Source organism: Schistocerca americana, chromosome 1 (assembly GCF_021461395.2).
Source record: "Schistocerca americana isolate TAMUIC-IGC-003095 chromosome 1, iqSchAmer2.1, whole genome shotgun sequence".
Lineage (NCBI taxonomy): Eukaryota > Metazoa > Arthropoda > Insecta > Orthoptera > Acrididae > Schistocerca > Schistocerca americana.
The window spans coordinates 655,181,876-655,194,009 of record NC_060119.1 but is presented as its reverse complement, the minus strand read 5'-3'; the positions used below and the strand labels follow the sequence as shown (position 1 = coordinate 655,194,009).

Genomic DNA, 12,134 nt, shown 5'->3' with positions numbered 1-12,134 from the left:
TCACATCACAGAGGTAAACCATCACCTTGACCTTTTCGGGTATGTGTCACCCTTGAAGGCCAAGATGAAGGCACCGGTGACAACCTGATTATCCCTCGGACCCTGATGGACGCGCTGGACGAAATAAACACCTCGTCGCGCTAAGTAGGTGCGCATCTTGTCATCAGACTATAAAAGAAGGTCCTTGTGGAACACAGAAGGGTCCAAAAAAATCTATCCACTGTTTAAAAGTCCAAAACTTGCTAACTAATTGATGGAGTTGTTTCACTTTTGGTGAAAGTGTAGCTTAAAGTCCAACTTAAAGATATCACTGTAGGTGTTCGAAATGGATTAACATCCACACACAAACTATGCCGCCGACTGCAGCACAAACTACTGACTGCAATGTGCTCAGTTTGATATTTGCACATGAATGTACAATGGATTCTTGAAGTTTATCCAATGTACATGGCTTTTGTTGATAAACGACGTCCTTTAGTGTTCCCCACAGGTGAAAGTCCAGAGGAGTTAGGTCTGGGGAATGTGGTGGATACTCCACAGCACCTCTACGGCCTATCCATCTTCGTGGTAGATTTTCATTGAGATTTTGGTAATGGGCTGGGGCATCATCTTGTTGAAAGTAAATTCTTCTGTCTCCGTACAGGTCTCAGATGGCAGGTACGAGGTGCATTCAAGTTCTAAGGCCTCCGATTTTTTTTCTCCGGACTGGAAAGAGAGAGAAACATGCACATTGTTTTAAAATGAGGTCGCGTTCATTGTCAATACGTCCCAGAGATGGCAGCACCGTACGGATGATGGAATTTTACCACCAGCGGCAAGAATGAGAACTGTTTTAAATACTTAAAATGGTGACTTTTCCTTACTTGAACAGTGTGCCATCATTCGTTTTCTGAATTTGCGTGGTGTGAAACCAATTGAAATTCATCGACAGTTGAAGGAGACATGTGGTGATGGAGTTATGGATGTGTCGAAAGTGTGTTCGTGGGTGCGACAGTTTAATGAAGGCAGAACATCGTGTGACAACAAACCGAAACAACCTTGGGCTCGCACAAGCCGATCTGACGACATGATCGAGAAAGTGGAGAGAATTGTTTTGGGGGATCGCCGAATTACTGTTGAACAGATCGCCTCCAGAGTTGGCATTTCTGTGGGTTCTGTGCACACAATCCTGCATGACGACCTGAAAATGCGAAAAGTGTCATCCAGGTGGGTGCCACGAATGCTGACAGACGACCACATGGCTGCCCGTGTGGCATGTTGCCAAGCAATGTTGACGCGCAACGACAGCATGAATGGGACTTTCTTTTCGTCGGTTGTGACTATGGATGAGACGTGGACGCCATTTTTCAATCCAGAAACAAAGCGCCAGTCAGCTCAATGGAAGCACACAGATTCACCGCCACCGCCAGTGCTGAAAAAATGATGGTGTCCATGTTCTGGGACAGCGAGGGCGTAATCCTTACCCATTGGGTTCCAAAGGGCACTATGGTAACAGGTGCATTGTACGAAAATGTTTTGAAGAACAAATTCCTTCCTGCACTGCAACAAAAACGTCCATGAAGGGCTGCGTGTGTGCTGTTTCACCAAGACAACGCACCCGCACATCGAGCTAACATTACGCAACAGTTTCTTCGTGATAACAACGTTGAAGTGATTCGTCATGCTCCCTACTCACCTGACCTGGCTCCTAGTGACTTTTGGCTTTTTCCAACAATGAAAGACACTCTCCGTGGCCGCACATTCACCAGCTGTGCTGCTATTGCCTCAGCGATTTTCCAGTGGTTACAACAGACTCCTAAAGAAGCCTTCGCCGCTGCCATGGAATCATGGCGTCAGCGTTGTGAATAATGTGTACGTCTGCAGGGCGATTACGTCGAGAAGTAATGCCAGTTTCATCGATTTCGGGTGAGTAGTTAATTAGAAAAAAATCGGAGGCCTTAGAACTTGAATGCACCTCGTAAAATGGATGTCTGACCTTCTGAAGGTACACCTCACCGGTAACTGTGCCGTCAAAGAAGAACGGCCCAACCAAGCCCCGGTAAAACAACCCACACCACACATTTACTCCTGGCAAATTAACGGCTTTGTCTACATGGACATTTGGATTTTCGGCGGCCCAGTAGATGCAAATGTGGCGATTTACTGTACCATTGAGTTTGAACTGTGCCTCATCAGACCACACAATCATCTCTACAAACTCTTCATCGATGCGCACCATGTTAGTAAACCAGTTGCAGTGCTCCATTCTATGATCTGGGTTGTCCTTGTTCATTGCGTGTAGCAATTGTGGGCTGTAGCACTCCCACTTTGCTGTCTTCAAAATTTGCCGATCACTTGAGCGACTCACTCCAGTTTCATGGGCACACTGTCTCACAGACTTCTGTGGTGAGCAAGTGAATTATTGTAACACATGACAGGAGTTAGCTGGACTTGTTACTGTTACATGTCGTCCAGATCATTGTTTGTGTACATCTTTAACACAGCCTCAGACCTCAAAATTTGTCTCGAATTTGACTAATCGCTAAACGTGTCGGTGGATCTGTTTAATACTCATTTCACCATTGCCACTGAACCTCATTAACGTTTTTGTACTTAAAGTACAACTTCAAAACTGACTTCCTTTCATCGAATGTAAGCCTTGTGCCAGCCATGTTTCCTTGAGTAACTAGGTGCAACTAAGAACAAAACACTGACTATCTGACAACAGTCATCTGACAAAACAAAACAACGCTACAATGTTTGAGTGGCGATTGCCGGAACTACAAACTATTACACTACCAAAGAAGAGACAACTCCATCAATTAGTTTGCCAGTTATGGACTTTTAAACAGTGGATACATTTTTTTTGAACCCCTCTGTATAATACCCTGGACCATATTTAAGCTCTTATGGGATGTGATGGAAGCAGAAACATACCCCCGCTTGTCACAGGTGAGTAATGCCCGTGACTGGGCAGAAGATGCTGTTTTTATAAGGACTGACCCTGACCGCATTTTGGGCACGCCCTCCACCTCTCCCCAAACTTGTCCTCTAAATGCTCCACAAAAAACTGAGGCTTCACTGACATGAAAGATTCCCCATCAACTCTCGTACATACAAGTTACCGGGGCGAATAAGCTTCACTGCCATCCTCAGCCTGGCGTTCCTACCATGGTGTGGACAGGGAGGGGAACAATTTGGGGTCTTATTTTTTTGCATTGTAGTTAGACCTCAACCACTTAGAGACTGCTGGTGGTGGACCACCAGCAAGAGATGATGTACTTATGCTTCATGACTTGTCACCTGTCCTGATGCCACCCACTCCTACCAGGGGCCCTCCCCACAGGCGCCACCCAGCCTCAGCAAAGGGGGTGGTCGTTGCTGGAAGTCCCGATGCCCCAGGGGGATGGGCATCTACTCCTTGGCATACGTGGGGAGTTTACAGCGCAGGCATCAGCAGAGCGATTCCTGTTTAGTCAGGGTGTTACAACCAACAGGGAATATGGCGACCGCACCACAATGGAGTGGCTACTGTGCTGGATATCAAGTGCAAACAAGCAAACAAGTCCATTATCATAGTCAGCGCAGAAAACGATACTGCCCTGTGGATGGAGGAAAATGCACCCAGGAGGGTGACCTCGCCCAACGGCTGGAGGAGGAGCGGAAGTGTAGATCCACATCGACGAAGGGTGCAAGAGGTCTCAGCCCCTGATGGACACGATGCACCGTCTAAGGTGCCCTTCCTCAACTGGCTCATTCTTCGGGAAAATTTAGAAGAATGGAGGTCAAATCCGACATGGGATCATCACATAAGATCCTAAAAGTGTGAGACTCCTTTTAGTCACCTCTTACAACAGGCAGGAATACCTCGGGCCTATTCTAACCCACAGACCAGCAGGTGAGTAATGTTAAAGGTATTTCAATTTGTGTTGATTGAGCCAAATGTAGGCTCTGGATGTTTTCTTTCATGTATGTCTTTACGGCAGCTTCCAGATGAAACTTAGTCAATAGAAATGTTATATTTAGTGAGCAAACAACAGGACAGAACTGTTTCTTATAAACCACAAAGGTATGAGGATGAGGAACTTTGTGTGGAAATGATGAAAACTGTTCAAATGAAAATATTACTCTTTGTTGGAGCACTTAATATGAAAGGAAGGGACTTCCCGAATGTTACACAACAGGACTAGGTGATAAAATGAACACAAACTTAACAAAGAAACATGTAAGTTAATTCAGGAGATGAGTTAGGCAACCCCTGCCTCTTTATCTTTACGAATCTTTAAATTGTTAAATGCATCTGCAAACACACAATCAAGAACTAAAAACAGGGTAAGTGAAATTCAGAAAAACACCAAAACTCATTTTTAATTTAGTGAATATTTTTAATAGTGTAATTCTGTGCGGTAACACGACAAGTTGTACAAGTAAAATATAATGCATTCTAAATTCACAGAGCCCTGTAATAGCTACTCCTATGTAAGAGAAAAAAATCATTTCTTCTTGTCAGGAACCACAACCTTGATAAATTGCTTCATGAAGAAACATTTCCACACAAGTTGTTCACTTAAAATAAATACTTTATTCAGCATAATTGGCCACTTACCACGTTAGGTCATTGTCAGACACTCACATGGCTGTGGACATATCCTTGTAGTAGGTACCCAGAAAAAATAAAATATCAATCAAGTCTGACATGGCATTGCCTGAAGTGGGCACAACCTTGGTCATAAATTAGTAGTATGTTTTTCTCACAGGTATACACAAATATGAAAAACTTTCTAGCCCAATATATGCCATAACTTTCATCTATATAGCCTTTATCCACTAAATACATTGTACTTAGTTTACTATTTACAGAGAATACAAGGTAACTGCAGTAAAAATACTGAGCAATAACTTGGCTGCACAGTAATGAAGCAATCTCATCTTTGCATTTTTCCAACAGATCAAATCTGATACATCGTGCATGTACTTTGTATTATTTGGATATACTGAAAACATTAATTACTTATACTTCACAACAACTCTAAATTGATAATGGTGTATGTGGTAGTAAGTAACATGTGAAAGTGAACTGATATTACTCTTATGCAACAGCACAGTTTATTATTCCATCCTTCATTTACACTACATCCAAGCCTTTCCAGTACTAATGCTAACAGTTTAGTGTTTCATTATCTTCTGATTTATCTATCCCAACTTATAATCAAATACTAAGTTGTATTTTTCGTGAGAGATTTTTTCCTGAAAACTCTGCTGTTCTTGTAAATTTGTAAATAACACTTTTTTTTGGGGGGGGGGGGGGGTGAAGTCGCTTCTCTGCTACCTCCTCTCCAAAATAAAACATCTGTTTCCATATTTTATATCTCTTTCAGATGGCAGGTTATATACCAGGTACTGACTGGTCCTTGCATGGTGAAAACAACAACTACATTAAAGCATATCTGTTTCTGGAGTAGAATAATACTGCCCCATCTTAGATGAATCAATGAACACACACCACACTTCATCGCTGGGTTCCACTCCCAAAGATTTGCTACAAAAGTTCTCTCTCTCTCTCTCTCTCTCTCTCTCTCTCTCTCTCTCTCTCTCTCTCTCTGTGTGTGTGTGTGTGTGTGTGTGTGTGTGTGTGTGTGTGTGTGGAGGGGGGGGGGAGGGGGGGTCAGAAATGTGAAGTAATCAAATCTAGTGCAAGCAAATGAAGTTCAACAAGAGGTGAACCTAGCAGTTCTCAATGGTTTATTATTATCACTAGACGTCATGCAAGGTTGCAAAGTTCTGCATCATTTATCAGATTAATATCTTCAACATGTTGGTAGTCAGTGTCAAAGTCATTGAAAGGAGATTAAAGAACATTGGCTTCTTGGACTTTTCCATGAACAGTGTACCTGCAAGTGGTGCTGGTAATGGAGAAGAAATAGCATCATATTGAACTCTTTCAGAATGTTTGTGCACAGATGCAACCCCTACTGATGATAATTAAACTTGAAAATTTTTCGATGTATGCAAAAATCATACCCACAGGACAATTTCACCAGTAGTTTATTGTGTTGCATAAAAAAAAACCAAAAGCAATTGAAAAATTTTTGCTTCACGGTATTCCACGAAAATAAAATTTTGCCAATATCTTCAAAACCTGATAACATAGTGCACAATGGTTTTCAGATTTGTAACCACCATGAAAAACTGATTTATGAAAACTAAATATGTCAGCAATACACAGCTTGTTTATCAACTCAATTAAACATTGAAGCTACTTTAAAATTACCTTCACTACAAATTTACATTATGTTCAATGACTTCTCACAGTAAAATAACAAAATATTTCACTGACTGTGTGGAAAACTAGCAAATTAATAATTTGCCCTGTTAACACAAGTTGCTACTTTCATTTTCCTTCTTGTCTGAATAAGGTAAGGTCAACATTAATATGAACTATTCTCATACAAAAGAAAAGATCTCCAATTGAATTACCTTGTGAAATCACAAGTGAAGACGTTGTGGCAGTGCTATTCTGCCGTCGACGTGCATCGGCTAATATATCTATTATAAGCGTAGCAAATTCACGGGCACTAAATCGGGCTAACTTCTGACGACCCTGATTACGTGTCGCTGAGTATTCTGGATTCACTGGGAGGAAAGGAACCACAGAACACCAATCAGCAGGCACTGTCGCATTACTGCCTCGATGAGATGATAGCCAAACTGAACAAGAAAGGAGAAAACACAAAATTGATGTATTTAGAACACAAATGGTACAGCAAATTATTCTTATGCATTTTAGTAACCATCTGCAATTTAATGTCTCTCTTGAAGCAACTTCTTAAAAATAGTATCATCTAAGTTCTACAAGCAACCTTCATGAATCATAAACAACATTATATAAAACAGAAACTTCTATTAACAAATATATTATAGTCATAGAAAAACAGATGGGATTACTTTCAGATTTTGCAATTCCTTGTAGAGCTGATAGAAAAACACAAATTAACAGCAGTAGTACTTCCAACTTCCAAAAACCACACAATTTCCTTCTTCAGTAGTGAAAACAGTTGGAAGATTTTGGAGGAGTATTGCAAGTAAGTCAGAACCCTTGTCAAGAGGTCTCCATCAAATAAGAGAGGACGAGAGCCAGTACGGTGGCAAAGACAGATGGATATAGATGAAAAGAAAATGATAAGGGTAAAGAATGATAAAAGGGAAGTATAATAAACAGAATAAAATAGGGGAATATATATTACAGAATATCAACAGACAAAGGCAGATGAGGATGACATGATGAGAGGATACATTAGAGAGTAAGTTCTCCTTTCTCAAGTTCAGAGAGAAATTTTCTAGGTAGGAACATCCAAATGGCCTGTATAGTATTGCAGTCTCACATGGCTCTGCTGTAGAGAACACTTATTAACTAGGTGCTTGATATCACTAAGACCTACAGTTCATGTGCCTTTTCATATTTTCAATCCGTTTCACTCTAGTTGTACCAATGCAGAAAGCCACACTATGAACATGTCAACTGACAAATGATACAAATAGTTTTGCACATTTCCTCCTCCTATCTGTTAGTTTATCTTCAAGGTGGATTCTGAGTATCCTGATCCAAGCTCCATCCTCCAACCTCTTCCATATGAAATGTACTTTTGGCACTTGGTGGTTTTAAAAGCAGGGAATATTGTCATTATTCATTTGTAAAACTTCATTTTGGCTTTATGGAGAGCTGCACTTACTGATGCTAAGTACATACGCAATATTATTTCATTTCTGTGTTTTCTTGCGACTGTACACTAAAAACTAGCTCAGAATACCGAGTAACTAATGAGCCTTCTTCCTGCTGTTTAATCTACATTCTTCAGGAAAGAAACTTTAAGGTTACATTGTATCATATGTTCCTGTAATCAAATGGTTCAAATGGCTCTGAGCACTATGGGACTTAACAGCTATGGTCATCAGTCCCCTAGAACTTAGAACTACTTAAACCTAACTAACCTAAGGACGTCACACAACACCCAGCTATCATGAGGCAGAGAAAATCCCTGACCCCGCCGGGAATCGAACCCGGGAACCCGGGCGTGGGAAGCGAGAACGCTACCGCACGACCACGAGATGCGGGCTCCTGTAATCATAGTTGCTATTGCTGCCCTTGAGTGATTCTACAGGTAACTTTAATTTTTAATTTTATCCATTATAAGTGATGTTGTTACTTACTCATATCTATTTCTCTTCTATCAACTTCATCATACACATCCATTGCTAACTCTTCAAATACAGGGTTTGGCAGCTGTAAAATAAATTGAGTACATTAGCTTAAAAAAAAATACATATAGCTCAAAATGAAAACTGAACTGAGAAAACTGTGAAATTATGAGGAAATATCAATTTGTTGGCAAAGATCAAAAGGAAGAGCATGTCACTCAGACTCCAGGATGTGAATGGCCTGCCTGTTGTGAAGACAGAGCAGAAACGAAGATGAAGGTAGAGGTGTCAGAGAGAACCATGCATTTATACGGCAAGCAAACCTCCAGCCACTGCAGTTTAGATCCATCTGTATAACCCAAAATACTTTCAGATTTGAGGTGACCAATCACCAAAAAGCAGAAATGTTGAATTGCCAATAGTTAAGAAAGAAAACTGCTAGCTTTCTGAGCTATCCTTCAACAGGTTAGAGTAAAAACAAGAACGCACACGTACGCACACACACTTATGCACCCACGTGGTGCCAGCTGAACTAACAGTGTAAACACTATAGTTTGGCAAGTGAACTAGTTGTGGTGGGGTAGAGGGAGGCTAGAAGTAGGAGAGGGACGGGGGGCGGGGGTGTTGGTCACTGATGGCTCGGGCGGAGGTGGCTGGTTTGCTGGCTAGGAATGCAAGGAAAGAAGAATGGCAGGTATATCGGCTGGCAGGATTGTAGTGGCCAGCAGGGAGCAGCAACGTGAATTGGGAAGGGGCGACAGAGATGAGGAAGGGGAAACTGTTGGGAAGAGAGAGTGGCGACAGTGGGCTACATGGGATTGACGCCTGCTTTTCAGCAAGTGGAATGCTTTAATTCAAAAGTATTTACATTCTACAGGAACTTTCCTGCAACATGCATACACTAAAACATAGTGCTCAGTTAAAAAAAATGTTAATTTAAAACTGTATTCTGAGATACAGTGCTTTCTGTGGGGTGGCCACAAAAAGTTGTGTGGCTTAGTGTACCATGACCAACTGCCACTGAACAGAAGGCTCAGTATAGTCTGGCAACAGGACTGGGCTTATATGCACCTTGTTGCCAGTGTATCCTTACTGTGGACAACATCTGTGATATGAAGATCTGACGAACTTGCATGACCTGCAGCTAAGGCCGTTTAAAACATTTAGTGTCTTTAGCCCTTTAAGGACTAAGAGAACGACTTTTATGAATATCAAGAGCTCAGATGGAAACCCAGTTCTAAGCAAAGAAGGGAAAGCAGAAAGGTGGAAGGAGTATATAGAGGGTCTATACAAGGGCGATGTACTTGAGGACAATATTATGGAAATGGAAGAGGATGTAGATGAAGATGAAATGGGAGATATGATACTGCGTGAAGAGTTTGACAGAGCACTGAAAGACCTGAGTCGAAACAAGGCCCCCGGAGTAGACAATATTCCATTGGAACTACTGACGGCCGTGGGAGAGCCAGTCCTGACAAAACTCTACCATCTGGTGAGCAAGATGTATGAAACAGGCGAAATACCCTCAGACTTCAAGAAGAATATAATAATTCCAATCCCAAAGAAAGCAGGTGTTGACAGATGTGAAAATTACCGAACTATCAATTTAATAAGTCACAGCTGCAAAATACTAACACGAATTCTTTACAGACGAATGGAAAAACTAGTAGAAGCCAACCTCGGGGAAGATCAGTTTGGATTCCGTAGAAACACTGGAATACGTGAAGCGATACTGACCCTACGACTTTTCTTAGAAGAAAGATTAAGGAAAGGCAAACCTACATTTCTAGCATTTGTAGACTTAAGAAAGCTTTTGACAATGTTGACTGGAATACTCTCTTTCAAATTCTAAAGGTGGCAGGGGTAAAATACAGGGAGCGAAAGGCTATTTACAATTTGTACAGAAACCAGATGGCAGTTATAAGAGTCGAGGGACATGAAAGGGAAGCAGTGGTTGGGAAGGGAGTAAGACAGGGTTGTAGCCTCTCCCCGATGTTTTTCAATCTGTATAATGAGCAAGCAGTAAAGGAAACAAAAGAAAAATTCGGAGTAGGTATTAAAATTCATGGAGAAGAAATAAAAACTTTGAGGTTCGCCGATGACATTGTAATTCTGTCAGAGACAGCAAAGGACTTGGAAGAGCAGTTGAATGGAATGGACAGTGTGTTGAAAGGAGGATATAAGATGAACATCAACAAAAGCAAAACAAGGATAATGGAATGTAGTCTAATTAAGTCGGGTGATGCTGAGGGAATTAGATTAGGAAATGAGGCACTTAAAGTAGTAAAGGAGTTTTGCTATTTGGAGAGCAAAATAACTAATGATGGTCGAAGTAGAGAGGATATAAAATGTAGGCTGGCAATGGCAAGGAAAGCGTTTCTGAAGAAGAGAAATTTGTTAACATCCAGTATAGATTTAAGTGTCAGGAAGTCATTTCTGAAAGTATTTGTATGGAGTGTAGCCATGTATGGAAGTGAAACATGGACGATAAATTGTTTGGACAAGAAGAGAATAGAAGCTTTCGAAATGTGGTGCTACAGAAGAATGCTGAAGATTAGATGGGTAGATCACATAACTAATGAGGAAGTACTGAATAGGATTGGGGAGAAGAGAAGTTTGTGGCACAACTTGACTAGAAGAAGGGATCGGTTGGTAGGACATGTTTTGAGGCATCAAGGGATCACCAATTTAGTATTGGAGGGCAGCGTGGAGGGTAAAAATCGTAGAGGGAGACCAAGAGATGAATGCACTAAGCAGATTCAGAAGGATGTAGGTTGCAGTAGGTACTGGGAGATGAAAAAGCTTGCACAGGATAGAGTAACATGGAGAGCTGCATCAAACCAGTCTCAGGACTGAAGACCACAACAACAACAACAGCCCTTTAAGTTGTTTAGGTGCAGAAACCACATCATTCTCTGCAATGGTGGCGTTGACAAAGGAGCTACTGCCAACAACAACCTGATACACAAAGACCGACTAGCTCAGCCCAGCTAATATCACTTGATGGGTTACAGTTCCCATAATGTATGCATACCAGCAAACGTTTTAAGACCCATCCGTATCATTCAAAGATTGCTAATTTTAGGGCTGAGCTGTTTTAATACAAGTTTTTTGTCTTCTTCACAAAGATGAATGGCAAGATCTCTGGTTTCCGTAAAACATAACTGTTTTAATCATGCTTAACAATGATTCCTAAAGAATAGAAATGGTTATTTATCCAGAAATATCACACAGAGTCCACTAACAGTAAACGATCCTCCAGCTTTGTGCTACAAAATTACAATACCTTCTTTAAGATTTCAAAGATATTAGTTGCATACCCATCAGTTGTTTCCATAAAAAATCTGAGCTCTTTGGCATTGTATTCGTGTGCTGTGCAGCATTGTGAGCATGTTTGTAACCATGCACTGCATTGTGGAGAGTATTGTGTTTAAGTAGAATAATTGCATTTCATTAAAAACAATGCAGAAAATCATTAAACATCACCTTTTTTAGAATGAGATTTTCACTCTGCAGTGGAGTGTGCACTGATATGAAACTTCCTGGCAGATTAAAACTGTGTGCCCGACCGAGACTCGAACTTGGGATCTTTCTCCTGCAAGAGCTTCTGTAAAGTTTGGAAGGTAGGAGACGAGCTACTGGCAGAAGTAAAGCTGTGAGGAACGGGCGTGAGTCGTGCTTCAGTAGCTCAGATGGTAGAGCACTTGTCCGCGAAAGGCAAAGGTCCCGAGTTCGAGTCTCGGTCGGGCACACAGTTTTAATCTGCCAGGAAGTTTCATTACCTTTTTTCTTAAGATTTTGAAGTCAGCCACGCCAATTAGCGTTATAGTGTGTAAAGCCCTAATAAGTCTGTAACTAACAAGTAATTACTGACAGTTTTGCAGTTTAAAGTATTGTTAAAGAAAAATTTTGACCTCCTGTTAGATGCTAAAATACTATAGCCATCACAATATATTGTT

General features: G+C 41.2%; 1 protein-coding gene across 1 annotated transcript in view; it reads right to left on the bottom strand.

Moving 5' to 3' along the window:
- Positions 1–12,134, bottom strand: part of LOC124608242 (ARF GTPase-activating protein GIT1) — a 222,306-nt gene that overhangs the window by 79,709 nt on the left and 130,463 nt on the right. The window contains exons 6-7 of the mRNA XM_047139971.1: positions 8,188–8,260; positions 6,457–6,687 (exon numbers count right to left, since the gene is read on the bottom strand). Of these exons, the coding sequence (XP_046995927.1) occupies positions 6,457–6,687; positions 8,188–8,260 (304 nt within the window). The remainder of the gene's footprint in view (positions 1–6,456; positions 6,688–8,187; positions 8,261–12,134) is intronic.